The sequence below is a fragment of the Lytechinus variegatus genome, chromosome 6 (genome assembly GCF_018143015.1).
Source record: "Lytechinus variegatus isolate NC3 chromosome 6, Lvar_3.0, whole genome shotgun sequence".
NCBI classification, from domain to species: Eukaryota; Metazoa; Echinodermata; class Echinoidea; order Temnopleuroida; family Toxopneustidae; genus Lytechinus; species Lytechinus variegatus.
The window spans coordinates 13,832,050-13,852,032 of NC_054745.1; the positions used below are offsets into that span (position 1 = coordinate 13,832,050).

General features: G+C 36.9%; 1 protein-coding gene across 1 annotated transcript; it reads right to left on the reverse strand.

Moving 5' to 3' along the window:
- Window positions 1-6,692: 6,692 nt before the first annotated feature.
- On the reverse strand, window positions 6,693-13,453 carry LOC121417045 (putative nuclease HARBI1). Its single transcript, XM_041610606.1, has 4 exons — window positions 12,918-13,453; window positions 9,948-10,214; window positions 9,306-9,442; window positions 6,693-8,737 (listed from the first exon to the last, which is right to left on the reverse strand). The coding sequence occupies exons 1-4, from the start codon at window positions 13,266-13,268 to the stop codon at window positions 8,446-8,448; spliced, it is 1,047 nt and encodes a 348-aa protein (XP_041466540.1). The 5' UTR covers window positions 13,269-13,453; the 3' UTR covers window positions 6,693-8,445.
- Window positions 13,454-19,983: the final 6,530 nt, after the last annotated feature.

Genomic DNA, 19,983 nt, shown 5'->3' on the forward strand with positions numbered 1-19,983 from the left:
TTACCATATTTGGTTTAGTACGACCCCACCTTCTACATCTCGTGCAAATCGGACTCTAAACACGAAGTGTTGGGGCAAAATCCCGGGGGGGGGGCCACTTACATTGACGAGTGGATACCATGCGCGACCAAAAAAACACGTAAAAAGGATGTCCTTTTCACGATAGGGCACGTTACGTACGTAACGTGAAAAGGGTGTCAAAAACACAAAAATAATGAAAAAAGGGTATCTATTTCGCTAGGAAAATTACGTGCTTAGGGTCGAATTTGCGGGGATGAAAAACAAAATTAAAATGTTTTATAAAGGATGTCCTTTTTGCCCCAACACTACGTGTTTAGAGTCCTATTTGCGCGAGGTGTAGAAGGTGGGGTCGTACTAAACCAAATAAGGTAAAGCCGACAACCAAAGGACCAGTAACAATAAAACATTCCTGTACTTGTTTAGGGGTTCATTTCAGGGAATATTTGCCAAGAGTATCGTTTTGTTTCCAATACTTGTTAAGGGTAGGGTTTCACACGCCAATACTTGTTAAGGGGTGCATTTTCAGAATATGGAAATTACGTGTTAAGGGTGCTTTTCGAGACCCCATGGTCGCGCATGGTATCCACTCGTGAATGGAAGTGGCCCCCCCGGGCTATCGGCAAAATGGACATCCTTTATAAAATATTTTAATTTTGTTTTATCATTCCCGCAAATTCAACCCTAAACACGTAATTTTCCTAGCGAAATAGATACCCTTTTTTCAATATTTTTGTGTTTTTGACACCCTTATCACGTTACGTACGTAACGTGCCCTATCGTGAAAAAGACATCCTTTTTACGTGATTTTTTGGTCGCGCATGGTATCCACTCGTCAATGTAAGTGGCCCCCCGGGGAGCCCCTTCAAACATCGGACATGTCGGAGTTGAAGAGCGAGTGCCTGTCCTCGAGGTACGGCTGTCGCTCAGGAGCTCTAGCCCATCTCGGAATTGAAGAGCTGCGGGTGCCTGGCCTCGACTTATGGGGAGCTGGCCGACTGTTGTTGATAGACTAAAATAATGAAAGTAGATATTTTGTGATTGGAGAAGTTGGCAGTACACTAATACACAATTTACATGATACGATAAGTCATAGTAGTAGTACTATTCATGGGCATAAATCTATGAATCGCAACATGAAAAATACATTAAACATTTTATATCTGACATCAGTTTGTAATCGAGAGGACTCAACATGCCTAGAAAATATTGTATTATTTGTTGGTATAATAGTATGTATGCCTGTATAGTACAAAACAATATAATTTCAATTAATTGAAATAACTCCTCCGTACTTATGATGGTCACTTTTAGAAAAATCGAATAATCAGAATTCAGATGTGGGAAACAAGAGAATTCATTTTAGAGTCAAACTAACTCAAAAATGCATAATAGTTGTCAAATATTTTAACGGTAATTATGTTCCGTTTCACAGTTAATGGTGTAATTTTCTAACAATTGAATCATGTGGGGGGGGGGGTCAACATGCTCATTTTTTGTGGGGGTGTATAATAAGTTTTCCTGTGAAATACAAAGACAACATGACAATTTCAAATAATATGAATAATTCCTCTGTTCGTACGACGATAATTTGATAAGTTTTGATAATCAGTGTTTACATAATTGGAACAAATTACAACCTTCTTCTTTGTTATACATGTATTTCAGAAATCGCATCATTATGTTTTTCCTTAGATATCTATATTACATGACTAAAGGAGCCTGTACCATATTCATCTTTATTCCATTCCTTCTTGTATTGTCATTTTGTAAATAATGATTGAATAATGCATCAGTTGATTTTGATCAGAGGGCTCTGTGTAATGAACCCTTTTTGCTATGAGTTATGAATAAAAACATACATCCAAAATTAAAGTTCTTGTAATGCCTTTGATTTTGTGTGTAAGCGTACGTGTGAAAAAGGAGGAAGAGAATGGAAAAAGAGACAGGGCTGACTATTGTCATATTCAACTTTTGATTCGTCAAATTAAAAAAAAAGATGTTTTAAGACTACCACTTCTGAAACTTAAAGACACAATCAATAAGAAGCGTTGGACACCCGGGGGGGGGGGGCACTCGACCAAAAAGTGGTAGGGGTGTGCCGCGGGAGAGACAAAAAACGGGGGCCTTGGAGCGGGCTTATTGTAAAGGGTCCTCGGAACGGGCTTCGGAACTACTATTTTGAGAAAACGGGGGTCCTTGGAACGGATCGCCAGCGTGTGAGTACGTGCGTATGCATCCATATGGAACGGGCATCCGTGCATAATGGAGCTAGCGCGGCCTCCGCCGGTTCTTGGAACGGAAATTTGGGTGTAAAAATGGGGGTTCCCCCGCGGCACATACCCACTGTGCTTTATATACCTAGCCCCCCCCCCCGGGCGTTGGACAGTGATGGTCGCTAATCCTTTAAATCACCAATAAAGAAAGAGCAATTTAAAATGGCTGACAGTCCATTGCTAAAAGGTCATTTCAACCCAGAAAAAAGTTGCTTTAAATGGATAGAGAAGGATCAAACATGCATAATGCTGAAAACTTCATCAAAATCGGATGTAAAATAATGAAAGTTATGACATATAAAGTTTCGCTTATTTTTCACAAAACAGTTGTATGCTACTTGTTGATATGGAAATGAGAGACGTGATGATGTTACTTATTCACTATTTCTTTTGTTTTTTACTGTTTGAATTATACAATATTCCAATTTTACGAATTTGACAATTAGGACCCCCTTGCTTGAACCACAAATTTTCAAATAACGGAATTCCATGTGTTCAGGGAGGAATGAAACTTTCTTTCACATGACAATGACGAAAAAATCAAAGTATTTCATATAATACAAAATAAGTAGTAAGTGGATGATTTCATCAGTTCTTCGTTTGCATATCGAATATGATATGTATATAACTGTTTTGATAAATTAAGCAAAACTTAAAAATGTTAAAACTTTCTTATTTCACATACGATCTCAGTGATCTCAAAGCCTAATTAAGAAAAAAGCTTACTGAGTAACTGGAGACTATTTACTTTGATAAATGTTGCTATAAAAATCATTTCCAAATGTTTTTCCAAAATTATATTTAAAGTAATAAGAAACCTGATAAACTGTCGATAGCGTTTATAAAGGGAAGATGCATTGGTGAAGGAATTCGATTAATATCGTACTTGATGTTTTATGCAGAAAATGAAGACTGTCAATGCATAATTAAGGCGTCAAATCTTACTAAGGGATCATTATGGCATTATATCTTACCAAGGCATTCGACTAATTAAGCCACTCTTTCATTTCACGATGTTTGGAAGCTTATAACTTTCGGTCTTCAATTATCCAGTAGGGGAAAGCTTTTTTTTCAATTAGGACATCAGTAGTTGTAATCTTGTAAATTGATTTACTACAGGATATATCAAAATAAAGAGAGGAGTAAGACAAGGGCCCTTGTGCCCTTATTTGTTTTTATGACTTGAGGTTTATTTGAATAGAGTCAGAAATAATGGCAGTTTAAAGGATTTTAAAGTTGAAGAAAAGAAAGTAAAATACTCTGCTTATGTAAATGACATTACCGGTTTTTTGTGAAAACCGCCTCTTCCTACATTATTAAAAAACCCTGATTATGCAGAAAAAAGAAGATTTTGAAGAAAGCAATAACTGAATCATTCTGTAAATTTTTAAAAAGAGGATTTTTTTCTGCAATGTAACAGAACAGATCTGTTTAAAAAGGGGAAAAGGGTGTTTTATTAAAGGAAATTTGTAAGGTTTCATACACCAAATACTAATTTCCTGTAATTGTATACGATATAAAGATTACAGCTGTTCTCGAGACTCTGCTCCAGGAACATCTTTATTTTAAGGACAAATTGTCTAAGTGTGTACAACATGTCTTTTTAGAGTTAGATGAATTTTCTAGAATGTCTGGATTATATGCATCAGTAAATGAAGAAAGTAATAAGGCATGTGTATCTAAAAATGTTGAAACGGCTGCCGTAGAGCAAATGTCGCCACGGTATTAGGGATTCAAATGTCACCCGTCTGTTGTCCGTCCGTCACAAACCTTATGACACCTAACTCCTCAACCATAATTCATTTTTCAACCAACATTGGATGGTAGATGTCCTTGGAGGACTGACATGTTTTGCTGCAGTGGGAGGTCACATGGTAAGATCAAAGGTCATTCTCAGGTCAACGTTTACTCCTTAGGACACCTACATGTAACTCTGCAACCTTAAGTCACTTTGGTTTCAGCATGTGCACACACCCTTTCAGACGATCCTGACACTATCATTTAATGTCAATGAGAGCCATATATAGAGGACGCCCTCTCCAATCTAGAAATAATCAGGCCAAAGAAGTACACTAATAATAATTTCTTCCCTTTTTGTCTCGCCCACCAGAGGTGAAGGCGAGACTTAGGGATCCAAATGTCGTCCGTCTGTCACAAACCTTATGACAAATAACTCCGCAGCCGTGAGTTTTCTTTTCAACCAAACTTGGATGGTAGATGGACTTAATGACTTATGCATGGCTCAATTGAACAATCTCATTTTTCACCAGGGGCCCGTTGCAGAAAGCAAAAGTTGCAATCGAACGCAACTCAGATCAACCGCAACTTTGCGGGTGATATCTTACGCAACTTGCAATCTATCGCAAATCTCCGTTGCAGAAAACAAGTTGCGATTGATTGCAACTTGCGTTTGATTCGGGTGTGAGAAAAAATAAAAAATCTTCGTGAACGAGCCTGATATGGTCGCGCGCTGTTTCACCCGCGAAAATTTTACAGAAATCCACTGCCTGTTCATAAATCAGGTATTTTTCTATTTCTTTTTTTTCCCTTCATAGGAGGGCATGTTATAGGGGTTCCATTAGGGGCAAAGAATGTGTACTATCATAAGAATGAGCAAAAAAAGGATGTTTTGGAGTACATTTACCAGGGGGGGGGGGTGTAGAATGATTTGTGGCATCACAAATTTTGGTGATTTTACCAGTGGGACCTCCATAGCATTAATGATTTCGACATTAAAATTCTCCTTTCTTATTGCTGTTCCAATTGTTCTCTAACTTTCTTTGATCTTATAATTTGATTGCTCCTGTTTCATACAACATTTAAAAGCAAACTATGGTTTCATTCTTCTTTAAAGTTAGATGTAACCACTGTTCTTTTGATCCTTTGATCCTTTTCATTTTTACATTTCCTTTGTCATCTCCTATATCCATCTCATCTCCACCATTTCTACCCATTGTGCACATTCATTTCCTCATTTATCATGCAATGATGTATACTTGCATTCCTTTGCTAGGATTTTCATGAGTGTCAAATAAACACAAATAGAAATTATTGATTTGTGGTATTAAGTCAGTACTGTGAAGTTAAAATTACTTCATTTTATTGTTAAACCACAATATTCAGTTCATTGAGATAATACAAATACTTATGTGTCAAAATATTTAATCATCATTCAAACCAAATGCAAAACAATAAATGCACTCTAATATTATGTTGATAGCAATTGTTCAACCATAATGATAAGTGTTGTATTCTGACAATTAAATCCATATTCCTATTCACGGATTTAATGTCTCAATTTGCTGAAATGGTTAAAACTGCCACTCCGTGACTTCTGAATTGAGTGGTCTAAGTTAAACCAGGGTTTAAATTAAAAATTAAAGATAGATGAAAATTCACTTAGAATAAGGTACAGGTTGATTTTGCACTTAGACTGCTATCTAATAGTCTTATAATTAATTAACAGGTTTTTTTTTATTCATGAATTTAATCAAATGACAATGTTCATTTCTGCTTAGGACACAATAGATGGAGACAATGAGGCTTGCCTGCTGTTCAGCAGCATGGCTGCAGGAGCGTGTTCACGCACCCCTGATCGTGTCAAGACAACCTCCACTGTCGTCAACACAACAACCACTGTCGTCAACACCGCCACCGCTGCTGTCAACACCTCCACTGCTGCCACAACCACTACCAAAACTGCAATAGCTGCTGCAACCACCTCCGCCTCCACCACCAAGACCCCTCCAAGAAAACTGTCCTCAACTGACCAGCTTGTAGAGCTGGAGAAGGAGAGGATTCGACTGCTTGAGAAACAAGTTTCCCTCTCTGCAGAGCGAAACTTGTTTCTCAGTAGAATTGCAAATGCCTTAGAGGCCATTGAAAAAAAATGGCATTCAGTCATTGGGAATGATTGAATTTTAAGGCATTTGCAATGTGTATTCCATGTGATGTCCATCTTGGCAACAACGAGCTGAAACTTCAGCTTGTTGGTATCAAGATGGACTTTTCATGAATATACTCTACATGAAGGAAACCATACTCTGTTGATGATTGTTTTTTAATTTGTTTATCTCTTACGTTCTTTACCTAATATTTTCAAGTAACCTTTAAAAAAAAATCCTAGTTATTCCACAGTGCACATATTGAGAGAAGAAAATTTGGTACACAAAATATCGATGGCCAATGAGAGAGGCATATTAACCATTGGATAGGGCATGAATATGGCATTTTATTGACTTAAGCTGGGTTTATTCCACAAAAAATACATAATATTGGAGATACATGTTCATGTTTCTTAAAAAAAATTATTGCAAACCAACAATTTAGAGATAATTAAGCTTTTGGTTCCTGATCTGCTTCTCATTTCACTGTGGATGCTAGTTTTGCCCAAACTAGTTACATTCACTCTGAATGTAGTAACAAGGAGACATTGTCTTCTGCGATTCATGTACAAGTATGGTTTTCTTCACGTCGAATCTTCTCCTTCAATATGTAAATGACATCCATGTCAATTGAAAGGCCAAGTCCATTACAACAAAAAGTAAAGTTAAGCACGATACTGAAAGTTTGTTCACAATTAAATGGAACATAGGAAAGTTACTACATTTATTTATATTTTCAAAGTGCAGTAATATGCAATTCGTCTTCAGAATAGAAATATAAAGTCACTGCTACTACCATCAACAGCAACTTCCAGAATAAAAAAAAATGTATATTATTTTAATGTTCAGGTGGAAAATGAAAGAAGTAGTACTGGAGGAATGCAACTACTGTTTTGAAGGTAAATAGGTTTCAGAGGAAGGAGGACATTATGAGGAAGAGGCTGACCTTAAACCGTTTGAATGTGATTTTGATGGAATGTTCAGTATCATAAATGCTTGATTTGTTTTTTGTTTTTTAGTAAACTTTTTCAGAGTGGACTTGGCCTTTACTAAACATATAATAATTTGCTTTTCAAAATGTTTTTTAAAACAATTATTCCTGACAATAAAATCAACCTTACCAAAGGTGTGTTTCATTCCTAACAATTATTGCAAGCAACACTTCTTTTCAACTTGGTATTGTATTTGAACAAAAATGTGTACAGGTACAGAATTGAAATTTTGCCGCATTTGCTAGAAAAGTTTGCATGAAAGTAAAATCAAACTTAACAAAGAAAGAGTTCCATTGTAAAGGATACTTATTCTACAGAGCATACATTCCTTTAAAAAAAAGTAACAAGAGATTTTGGCCATGGAAAAAAAGACAACTTGAATAACTAATATATAATTACATTGATGTACATGTAAATTCAATGTTGATTAAAAGTCTAAAAACCTTCAAGGTAGTATTTTTTAATGGTATAAAAATCCAGCAATACCAGCACATCAATAGTATATTGATGCTCACCCTGTTCCAACATTTCAATGTTGCTAATTATCAACACTTGCTGAGGTTGAGATTTGACATGAAAGGGCATTTTAACTCAAACAATCACTTTGAAAGATGTGTTAGATTGTGTAAAGAATAAAAAAACAAATCATTCCCTTTCTCGAGACTCTTGATTTTTAAACACAATGGTAGATTCCCTTGCATTGTTGTATATTAAAATAATAACATGACAACTCAGTATGTTTTACATATTATGTTAATGTCTTGCCATAATACGAACCTTTTAAAATGCTCAGTATGTTTTATATACAGTAGTATATGAATGTCTTGCCATAGTTGGAACATTATTTAAAATTGTGTTCGTAAAATCTTCACCACAAAAACAGAGTGTGTGCCATTTTGATGCATATTAAACATGCATTTCAAAAGTACAAGGATTCTTTACTTGGCTTTTACAAAATGAAGTGTTTACTGTGTTATAGCAAATCACAGTTTCATCTAGTGGACAATAAATATTTATTCATAATGGAAGAGCATCAGTGTATATAATTTGAAAACTTATGACCATGTTGTTAGGTATTTTTAAAACGGACTACAACCAAAAGAAATTTGACCAACAAGTGTGTAGAAGGTTATGCGTAATTGCCAGTTCCAAATATTACTTTTTAATCAACTTGTTATCCTTATGAAGGGGGGGGGGGTGGAAATTATTAGTGCTTACGGCATTACATAAATCCCAGCATTGATATAATGATAAAGCCATTGAAAAAATGATATACTACACAACAAAAGACTGTACGATCTGGGCCCGGACAGCGATGGCCGCTGCATCTCCCCTTTCCCTGTTGATTTCTCCTTCCATGTTGTCATCGATCATGTGGTCATCTTCATTATCGTCTGCTGCTGGCTGTCTGAATCTTTTACTAATGTTGAATAATATGCAGCATGCAGTAATGATGTTGCAGGCCCTATTTGGTCGAATTTGTAAGCCATGGCCGAGCAGACATCTAAATTTATTTTTTAGCTGTCCATTCACTTGCTCGATGATTGATCTCGTCTTGCACTGTGCACTGTGGAATAAGTAGATAATGTATGATAATCAAAAGAATTTCATTTTGAGCAAAAAGATATTTAAAGACAAATTGAAGTGTATCTTTTAAATGCAATCTGTATGGAAAAAAATATTCAAGATAGCTTTGTGATGAGAAAAAAGAAATTAGGAAAATATTTGGTTTGAAAAGAAGCCACAAAAGCTATCAATATTTTGGCATTCTAAGACTACGAAGGCTTATGATTAGGGGATATATCTCAAAGCAAACAATATCATTGTTAGTGGATACATGAAGTATAGAAAACATTACAGAGTACATGTCTAGTCGTAAATTTTCCAGGATTTCTTGTAATCACACACGAGTCTGCCAAAACTGTTAAATATAAGAATTACTTTTCACTACAAGGCGGTTGTTGACTTGAGAAGGTAGACTTATGCAGACACAATTGATATACGATAAGTTGCATGATCTATCATAAATTGAGTGTTGACTGTTATGTGTAGCATTTATTACATGGTACAGAAATCGCTCATTCAAGCGATTTCAAAATTTTTCTTTTTTTACATGGAAAAGTTGAATTGCTCACTTGTTGTAGGCTTGTTCCTCTGGTGTTTGTGGATTAAGGATGGGGGTCATTAACCATGTCATCAAGGGATAACCAGAGTCACCGAGGATGATCCCTTTCAGTTCTCCATTATTGTACTTGCGGTACAGTCTGCTATTCTGTTAACAAATTAATAGATGAATAAATCAAATTTACTAAGATATCTCAGGTTTATGGTGATGCTTTTCTCACAATTAAGTTCACATAATCTTGTGAAGATATTGGATTTTCCTTATAATGCTTTTTTTAACAAGGATTTGTTATGTATTGCATGGGATCTATGATCATTTGCAAAGTGGCAATTCAAGTCCACAGCAATTTATCTAGTATTTGACAGTAAGTACAAGAATACAATTGTACAAATCTAAATGCAAATGATGCTGATTGTTTTACCCCCAAAGAATAATTATTACTGTGGTTATAACTGATAAAGGTCTGCAAGCGTAGACTATACTATGTTATTTCATGTGACTACTACCAAGGAGCTGGCTCCTACAAAGATGGTCACAGTGATGCTGTTGCAGCTAACCTAATATGTCTCTTGTATATATATATATATATATATATGTTACAAAGAACTGACTTCTAGTATGTTTGCCTCCAACATAAGTCGGTAATAAATACCTGAAGAATTCTGGAGTCGTGGGTACTCCCCGGCCATCTCGCAACGACATTTATTATCTGGAATTTTGCGTTGCAAGCCAATTGGACGTTGATGGAAGACCTGCCCTTTCTGTTGGTGTAAACGTATTCGTCGGGGCCTAATGGGCAGCCATGTAGGCAAACGTGCATGCCATCAACAGCCCCTACCACTCTCGGGAATCCAGCGATTCTATAGAAATCCTGAATATTGGCGGCTGTTTCGGCATCAGTCCTCGGGAACTTGATAAACTGTCAAATAACACATACAGGATAAAGAAACAAAGAGAATATTTAACATTATTTTGTGGAATTAAAGATAAGTCTCTTTTATTGCACTGTTATGCTGAGAAAAAATTATTATACTTGTATATACTTTTGTTATTGGAATGTAGAAATAAATCAAATTAAATCAAATCAATATTTCCCTTGTTTATGTGAGTATGATAATCCACAAAGAAAGGGATGAATGATGTTGTATGAGCAGTGAAAATACAGCTTGGAAAGTCGGTGAGCTCAGAGGCAATGAGAAGAGAAGTGGCAACAACCCTAAAAAAAAATTCTAAATGATTTTCTTCAAGCAAGATAAAAGGGGGCAACAATTTGAGGCAATGTTTACAACAAAGTGGCAATCAAACTTAATGTTTGTATACAAATTTGGGATGCCTTTGAAATTGTCTGCCCCATATCCAAACAGGTACTATGAGCATAAAAATTATGGTAAATTGGTGTTTGAATCCCATCATACCAAGTACACCAATTTAATTTCTGTAAGGTATTGAGATTACATTTTGGTAAAAGACAGTATTTCATGGCTTTTCATAGCTTTTAGAATTAAGTGGGATTTTTTTTTTTGGGGGGGTGGCTGACAATAAAAAGGTTGCAATAAGATTGTCATTTTATATTTTTGAAAAATGTTCTTGATAAAGTGGGGTGTAAATATGCTCTCACCTGAATCATGAAAGGTTATAAATAATTTACATGACTACCGCATATGCACTGGCATATATATAGGCCTTGATTATGATTGAGGCAGAGATGTTTGTTCAAAGACTCGTATAAAGCTCATATATTCATTTTCATTTAATTTATAATTATTATTTCATCATTAATTACTATCATCATTATTACCATCATTATTACCATTAATGTTATATTTATCTAAGTTATCTATTCAAATTTAACCAGGCCCATTCTTATCATAAAGATGGTTCAAACATACTACAAATGATGAATGTAATTATTTTCGTATAGCATAACAGTATATAAATTAAGGTTACTAATTAGTAATAGAAGGTAGTGCACTGGGGTTTAGGGTGATAGTCTGATAGACATAGTGCATGTGCCTGTTTAATTACTATAGTCAGGGGCAGCAAAACAGTTATAGGAGGGCAAAGCCAAAAGGGGGAGGGGGGCTGAAAAAATCACAATTGTATGGTCATTTTTGCATTTTTGTACATGGTTTTGGAAAAAAGTGGGGGCTGAAGCCCCCCCCCCATTCTGCGGTCCCTTATTGTTTCATGCTTTGGTGAATTACCTAAAAATAAAAAAATAAAAATTAGGCTATTTTTAAAATAAATCAATTTTCATTTTCTTTTTATGGTAGATCAATAAAGAAATTTGCCAAGAGATTGGTTAGATACTATAAGTATTCTAGGCATGAATGAAACTAGCATGATTTCAAAATATTTTAATTGAAGTAAAATTCCTAATAATTTAATTTAGATTTCAGTTGGAACACTTAAATTGATTTGAAGAGACCATCGACTTCATTGTATCGGCGAGCACGATCGATAAGCTAGCTCCTATATCTTCAACAATAACAAACGAAAGTTGGATGTCGACTCGAAATTTTCAACCCCACTTCTTCAAAAAGGGTTGGCTTTAGAAATTGTAATCAATAGAAGTACAAAAAAGGAGAACCATTTAATGGTGAGTATATCAAGTCAAACATTATCGACATGCATATTGGCATTCATATCTTAGTTTGCGGTAATAAATTATTAATATGGATTAATCCCGGGGGGGGGGGGGCCACTTACATTGACGAGTGGATACCATGCGCGACCAAAAAAACACGTAAAAAGGATGGCCTTTTCACGATAGGGCACGTTACGTACGTAACGTGATAAGGGTGTCAAAAACGCAAAAATAATGAAAAAAGGGTATCTATTTCGTTAGGAAAATTACGTGTTTAGGGTCTAATTTGCGGGGATGATAAAACAAAATTAAAATGTTTTATAAAGGATGTCCTTTTTGTCCCAACACTTCGTGTTTAGAGTCCGATTTGCGCGAGGTGTAGAAGGTGGGGTCGTACTAAACCAAATAAGGTAAAGCCGACGACCCGTCGAAGGACCCGTAACAATAAAACATTCCTGTACTTGTTTAGGGGTTCATTTCAGGGATTATTTTTCAATAGTATCGTTTTGTTTCCAATACTTGTTAAGGGTAGGTTTTCACACGCCAATACTTGTTAAGGGGTGAATTTTCAGAATATGGAAATTACGTGTTTAGGGTGCTTTTCGAGACCCCATGGTCGCGCATGGTATCCACTCGTGAATGGAAGTGGCCCCCCCGGGGGATTAATACATCCAGTTGTTCCGAATATCACTAGCAGAATTTCAGGAGCGCTCACCATGCATGCTAAACCGCATCCTGCGGGAAAGCCCCGGCCGTGCCTGACCGCTCGCTCTGCACCGTCGGGCCGGCTGGATTACGGCTATCGCCGGATAGGCGTCTAACTCTAAGTAATAATATCCATTTACGTTTTTTTTAAAGTTTCGTGCATTATCATCTTCACTAACTAGACTCTATTGAGTCTTGATCTATGACATGTAAATCTAGAAGTCCCTCATTTATTTCTGCATTTCAGTTGACAAACTCTGAAACATACAATTTTACAATTTTAAGTGTGGTGATCATGATGATGAAAATAGAAAAGTAAAGAATAATTACCTGGCTCTTGTGACCACACAAGGCTTCAGAGACCCTATGGATTATCCTAGACACGGTGCTGCGATGAATGCCATGGATATTTGCATCACTTTCCAAGACCGATCCGGTTGCGAAGAAATTCAGGCTTATCAAAACTTGTAGTGTGGGGTGGATTGCCTTGTTGCGTTCCGTTGTTGGTGCGATTTGATTGGTGAGTAGATTAATTAGAAAGAAAATTGCCTCGCGACCGAACCGGTATCTCTTAACTAACTGCGTCTCAGAAAGAGAGTCGAGGGGCTGGTCCCTATCCCTTATCACTCGGCCAGGACGTGGCTGCACTTCCTCAGCTTCTGCTAATAGTATGGCTGCCATGTTGTTGCTATGGATTTACTGCAACTTGCGTATGATCACTGATCAAACGCAAAGTTGCGTTTGATCGAGGAGAGTTGCGCTTGATAGATGCGTTAGAAATCAAACGCATCTCTTTTCTGCAACAGAGTTGCGATCTAACGCAAAGTTGCGTAAGATTCAGGGGACTTGCGTTTGATTTTTGGAGTTGCGTTTTTTCTTTCTGCAACGGGCCCCAGGACAGGCAACGTTTCTGCTGCATTGTGCCTGACAGATGTCCTTCAAATTTGGCCAAAAGTCCCATTTTCTGTTTCTGTACACAAGATTTAAAGTGGATGTGGATCGCACTTTAAAAATGTGAGCGCGTGGAGCAAAGTGATATTAAAAAAAAAAACATTTTTTTTTTACCTAGGACCAAGGGGCTTACTTCGAACCATCGGGCCTTCGCGTCGGGCCGCGTTATCGCGTAACCCGACCTCTCGTGAAAACAGCCCCTTGATCTACGAAAGGTCGGGTAAATCAGGTGGAAAAAGTGTTATTTTTTGTAATGGTGGTCATTCCCTTATAAAAATCGCCAATGGTATTTGAATGGTGCCGAATGGTAGTTGAATGGTGGTCTGAATGGTAAATGGTACGCGAATGGTATTTAAGTGGTGTTTCAATGGTAAGTTCTTAATGGTAATTGGTAGTTTATTCAATGGTAAATGGTATACCATATACCCAATGGTGTCTCAGTGGTATGTGTCTAATGGTATGATTAGTATGATGAATGGTATACCATACACCCAACGGTGTCTCAGTGGTATTCAATGGTGTCTCAGTGGTATGTGCTTGTAATGGTATGATTGGTATGATGAATAGTATACCATACACCCAATGGTGTCTCAGTGGTATACAATGGTGTCTCAGTGGTATTCAATGGTGTATCAGTAGTATGTGCCTGTAATAGTATGATTGGTATACCATACACCCAATTGTGTCTCAGTGGTATTCAATAGTGTCTAAGTAGTATGTGCCTCTAATGGTTTGACTGGTATACCATACACCCAATGGTGTCTCAGTGGTGTACAATGGTGTCTCAGTGGTATTCAATGGTGTCTCAGTAGTATGTGCCTCTATAATGGTATGATGAATGGTATACCATACACCCAATGGTGTCTCAGTGGTATACAATGGTGTCTCAGTGGTGGTCAATGGTGTCTCAGTAGTATGTGCATCTAATGGTTTGACTGGTATACCATACACCCAATGGTGTCTCAGTGGTGTACAATGGTGTCTCAGTGGTATTCAATGGTGTCTCAGTAGTATGTGCCTCTATAATGGTATGATGAATGGTATACCATACACCCAATGGTGTCTCAGTGGTATTCAATAGTGTCTCAGTACTATGTGCCTCTAATGGTTTGACTGGTATACCATACACCCAATGGTGTCTCAGTGGTGTACAATGGTGTCTCAGTGGTATTCAATGGTGTCTCAGTAGTATGTGCCTCTATAATGGTATGATGAATGGTATACCATACACCCAATGGTGTCTCAGTGGTATACAATTGTGTCTCAGTGGTATACAATGGTGTCTCAGTCATTACGAAAATGTCCCGTTTGATTCTCGACCTCACTTCGGACTGCAAACTGCGGTTTTATACCCCGATTCGCGTTTGGAAACTTTTCCAACCCCGATAAACCCATCTTGGCCAGGTAATCCCCTTGTCTCGATTTCACCACCACGGGCCAGCTAAATGAGCGTTGAGCCAAGGACGAAATGATAAACAACGCTGTGCTATTACGTAAGACTTGTCTGCCTGTAGAAGGATCTTCGGAATGAAATTATTGTATTCGATATTAAACACGTTTTCAAAGGCATATTACATTCAGACATCCAATGCTAGTCCATTTTCAATTTCGAACGAAGAAAATCGACCTTGAAATAAGGAAAGCAAGCGAATAAAAATTACGGTATGCTTAGCATGCAAGGACCGCGATGCATGCATAGTTTCTGTCCGTCCAGCAAGAAAATGGGTTCACTCGCGCAATGATACAGTCTTAACGTTCGACACATAGTAGTAATGGCATACCAACATACAAAGTATAATAATCATGCTGCTGATATGCACAAAAATATGAAATCATTATTTTTTTTACCCCAAAGTCTTATTCATAATTTAAATACAAACTATGCCTGTAACTATTTTTTTAATCGCAGACGTATTATTGCACCATACGTGGTTCTCCGGTAAACTGCCCATGTGCGCTGCATCCATTCCACCGTTTGTTTTGGGTCGTTTTAGTTTCCACCATTAAATGTCTGACTTAGGTATGTTGTGCTAATTTTTTTGTAAGTCAAAATGTTCAAAATTTGTCATTTTGCTAATATGAGGTGATTAAAATTAGCGCCCTGTCCTTTTTGTCGGGAGAAAGAGAGAGAGAGAAATAGAGATGGGGTGGAATTTCCACCCCATCTCTATTTCCCTCTATATATCTTTAACAAGGGCGCCGGAAGCGAGGGGGGGCAGGGGGGCACTTGCCCCCCCCCCCCAATAATTTTTTTTGGGGGGCAAAACGAGATTTTGCCCCCCCCCCCCATGTGCCCCCCTGAAAGTAGAAAAATGATAAATTATCAAATAATTAAAGGACAAAAGTATACGATGAAGGCACTTTTATGCCCAAAAATTGTCATTTCTATTGTCAAAAATGAACAATTTGCCCCTGACGGGGCAATTACATTATCATAGTAAGCCTGGCGTCTTTTGACGAACAGTTCCTCTGTGAAACATACCTATGAAAAGCCCCTTTTCCATCTTATTACAGTGTGATAACGTTTAACCTTTTAATGAATACATTTCAGACTAAAACCGAATGGCAAGCTAATTTTCTTTAATATCTAAACCTACAAATTATGAAAAAGATGGATATCTTCTTAGATAAATGATTTGATTTTATATATTTCGATCCAAAAAAGTGAAAAAAATCAAGCACGTTTTGAAATAAAAAGATGGCTGTGTATTTATGCAAAGCGAAGGCGATTTTATTATTTTTATAACATGTCCTGAAAGTTTTCTTTTTTCCCAATTATTCACCTCCCTTCCATCATTCAACTTTCTTCCCGGTCCTATCTTTCTTCTTATTTTTCGCCTCACCTTCCGCCGCTTCGCCCCTTGATCTACCTATGATGACCCCTCCCACGGCAGGAATTTTGTGTAAAAATGGAGTATAAGTCTCGTTAATAGAGTGTTTAAAAACAAATTTGGGGGATAAAGCATAGTTAAAGTTCATTGTGAAGGATTAATCATAACTCATGAAAACTATTCTTTATACTGAGTACGCAAACAATGAAAATATTCTCAGTATATTCCAATTAAATTTGGAATAAATGCAAAGTGAATTGGATTAACAAAGGTATGATTTTACTGGGTATGGAACATTCTCGTCTAACCGTCTATGCACTAAATTCAGAGGCGATTTTCTTTTTTCATCATTTTTATTAGTTATGAAATTGACAATGGCCATCGATGTCATCAATGTCATCACTCTTTGGCTGGTATATAGGGCTAGATGAGAGTTGGAGAATAGTTGGGCCGGTATGCCTTTTCTTTTCCTAACCAAGTTCTTAACAAAAACTATCTGTTTATATATATTTCGAAATTCGAGGATATAATTTCGATTTGAAATTATGTATTTTTTCCATAATAAAAGAGCACAAATAGTAGGGGGACATTTGATATTATGTACCCCTTTCCAAAATGGTAGGGGGACGCGTCCCCCCTGTCCCCCTGGGATTTCCGCCCATGGTGATGGGGGAGCTTTTGCATTTTCTAGAATAAAATTGAAAGATTTCGTGCACACTTTGGGTGAATTTTGCCCTCTCGATCGGTGGCCCCCGGATGCATACGGTCATGTTTGTCATCTTAAAGTCTTTAAAAGGCCTATATTACATTGGTTTAAAACAATAGAGTTTGCAATAAGGCTCGTAATTTGCTGGAACTGCGACCCTGATCATGAAGAAACACCAGTCTGGGTCAGAAGGGAGGAAACAGGATAAAAAAGAACCCCAAGACTGTTTAATTCTCAAGAAATTTATTTTTGAATGCTCTTAGAAACGCAACTTTTACACTCAATTTTTACACCCTCAACCACACCCTCTCCCGCTCGATCGCTTCCGTATCTCACGCTTTCAAAAATATTGTGCCCCCTTCGGGATTTTGCCCCCCCCAAAAAAAAAAAAAAAACTGAAAGTGTTCCGGCACGCCTTGGTGGAAACAAATCTGAAAGAAAACATGAAACCAAGAAAGGTATTTCAGAGGGAGGTTTACCGTATACACAGGCTTTTTGGCCTACAAAATAAGAACAATAATGAGATCACCTGCTAATAACGCATGTGAATTAGAAAACGTTCTGAATAGATATGAATAGAACATTGAAATGCTATCCAAACATTGTGATTCATAATGCTGGTCTTTGTATTTTAATGTTCTATGTATAGGCCTACACCTCAGCTTTGAGAAAAGGACATTCATAGGCCTTACTACAGATATGATTGGCAAATGCACGTTCTTTAGAGGTGTAGATCAAAAGGGGGTGGATGAAGAAAATAAGTCTAGAAAGAAAAGAATTAGACAGCCAGACAGAGAGAAAGAAGGAAAGAAAGGAAGGAAGAAAATAAGTCTAGAAAGAAAAGAATTAGACAGCCAGACAGAGAGAAAGAAGGAAAGAAAGGAAGGAAGAAAGAAAGAAAGAAAGAAAGGAAGGAAGAGAGAGAGAGAGAGAAAGAAAGAAAGAAAAAAGAAAGGAAGGAAGGGAGAGAGAGAAAGAAAGAAAGAAAGAAAGAAAGAAGGAAAGAAAGAAAGAAAGAAAAAACTTTCTATCAACGCGTGTATACATCCATGGCCATGCGCTCGCCGGAACTACACACATTGCAATCCATCGTGTGTGGCCCCTGCTGTGACCGTAGATGCTGGGGTGAATTATCTTCGCGGACCGAGGTCAAGAAACAGGTGTTTCTATACTTAAATTTAATCTCTTGAGGGCAATAGGATTTGTATTACTGGGAGAAGATATTTGTTGATAAGGAAAAATGGGGTATACAGCCCTCAAACGAGAGATTTTCGTCATGAGTGGTGGTCAATGGTGTCTCAGTAGTATGTGCCTCTATAATGGTATGATGAATGGTATACCATACACCCAATGGTGTCTCAGTGGTATACAATTGTGTCTCAGTGGTATACAATGGTGTCTCAGTGGTGGTCAATTGTGTCTCAGTAGTATGTGCCTCTATAATGGTATGATGAATGGTATACCATACACCCAATGGTGTCTCAGTGGTATACAATGGTGTCTCAGTGGTATTCAATGGTGTCTCAGTAGTATGTGCCTCTATAATGGTATGATGAATGGTATACCATACACCCAATGGTGTCTCAGTGGTATACAATGTTGTCTCAGTGATATTCAATAGTGTCTCAGTAGTATGTGCCGCTATAGTGGTATGACTGGTATGGTGAATGGTATACCATATACTCAATGGTGTCTCAGTGATATCCAATAGTCTCAGTGGCATATGCCTAATGATATGATTGGTATCAATGGTATACCATATGCCCAATATTGTGTCTTAGTAGTATGTGCCTAGTGTTATAATCATTGGATAGTTGTTGGATAATTGTAATGCCATAGTGGCTTAGTGGTGTGTGCCTAATGAATGTCATTTGTGTTAATGGAGAATGGTATGCCCAATTGCATTACCCAATAACATAATTTCGAAGATTTAAAGAAAATATATCAAAGATTTAAAAGTATTTAGAGTTAATATTTTTTTTTGAGTCGTGACTTTTATGCGAGCAGCTTCCCCTAATCAAGTGTAATCGCTCATGATGGTAAACATGGTCTCTTGCATTCTTTTAAATTGTCTTTGTCCTTATTAAGTAAAAGGTCTATATGTGTTTAAATATAATTGATCCAGTGGTTATAATACAATACTATAAATTTGTATATTTTACGATTGTACATATTACCTTCTAAATTTAAATCTGATGCAATGGGTGCAAAATCAAAATCAATCGGTCAATGAAATCTTATTTGAGAAAAAAGGGTTTTAATTGTACCTTAATACCAACGGACAAATTATTTCACAGCCGCTCCCCGAAAGTTCCCTGTAATCATTTACCATTAAAATCTTGAAATTCAAACATGCACGTTTTATAGGGAGCATGAAGAAGATGCGTATCGTGCTAAATAGAAAATTGTACATTGATCACCATCCTCTCTTTTTCCCTTTGTTTCCTTTCGCTTTTTGTTTCTTGGTAGTCAAAATTAATGAACGGCATGAATGTAGCTCCTCTATCGTACGGTATACTGTTCGTTTTTATTTTAAACTACGTTCTTCATATTTTTATTTTCAAAGTTTTATTCTATTTAATTTATAATCATTTTGCTTATTTATGGCCGCTTTTTATGAAGAGAACTATATCTGGAGTGTTCCAAACTTAGATATTTGCAATTAATCCCAAGATACAAATTTATAGGTTATATACATTAATTTTATCTAAAACATATCAATTTGGATTTTTTTGATGGAAGAAACAATAAATCAGTTGCAAGTTTGCAATGAAAAGTATGACTTTCAATTGATTTTGGAGTGTGAAATTGATTTTCGTTCGATTGAAAGTTTCTTGCAATGCCCGCGGCCCATATTTTGCTCAAAATGAATTCACTGTTGGTTGTCTTGGTCCCCCAACCTATATCA

Excerpts from the sequence above, each read along its gene's own strand:
- LOC121417045 (XM_041610606.1), bottom strand. The coding sequence starts at position 13,268 with ATGGCAGCCATACTATTAGCAGAAGCTGAGGAAGTGCAGCCACGTCCT. Across the intron at positions 9,443-9,947 it reads ACGACTCCAGAATTCTTCAG|AATAGCAGACTGTACCGCAA; the intron begins GTATTTATTACC and ends ATTTGTTAACAG. Across the intron at positions 8,738-9,305 it reads GAGGAACAAGCCTACAACAA|TGCACAGTGCAAGACGAGAT; the intron begins GTGAGCAATTCA and ends CTTATTCCACAG.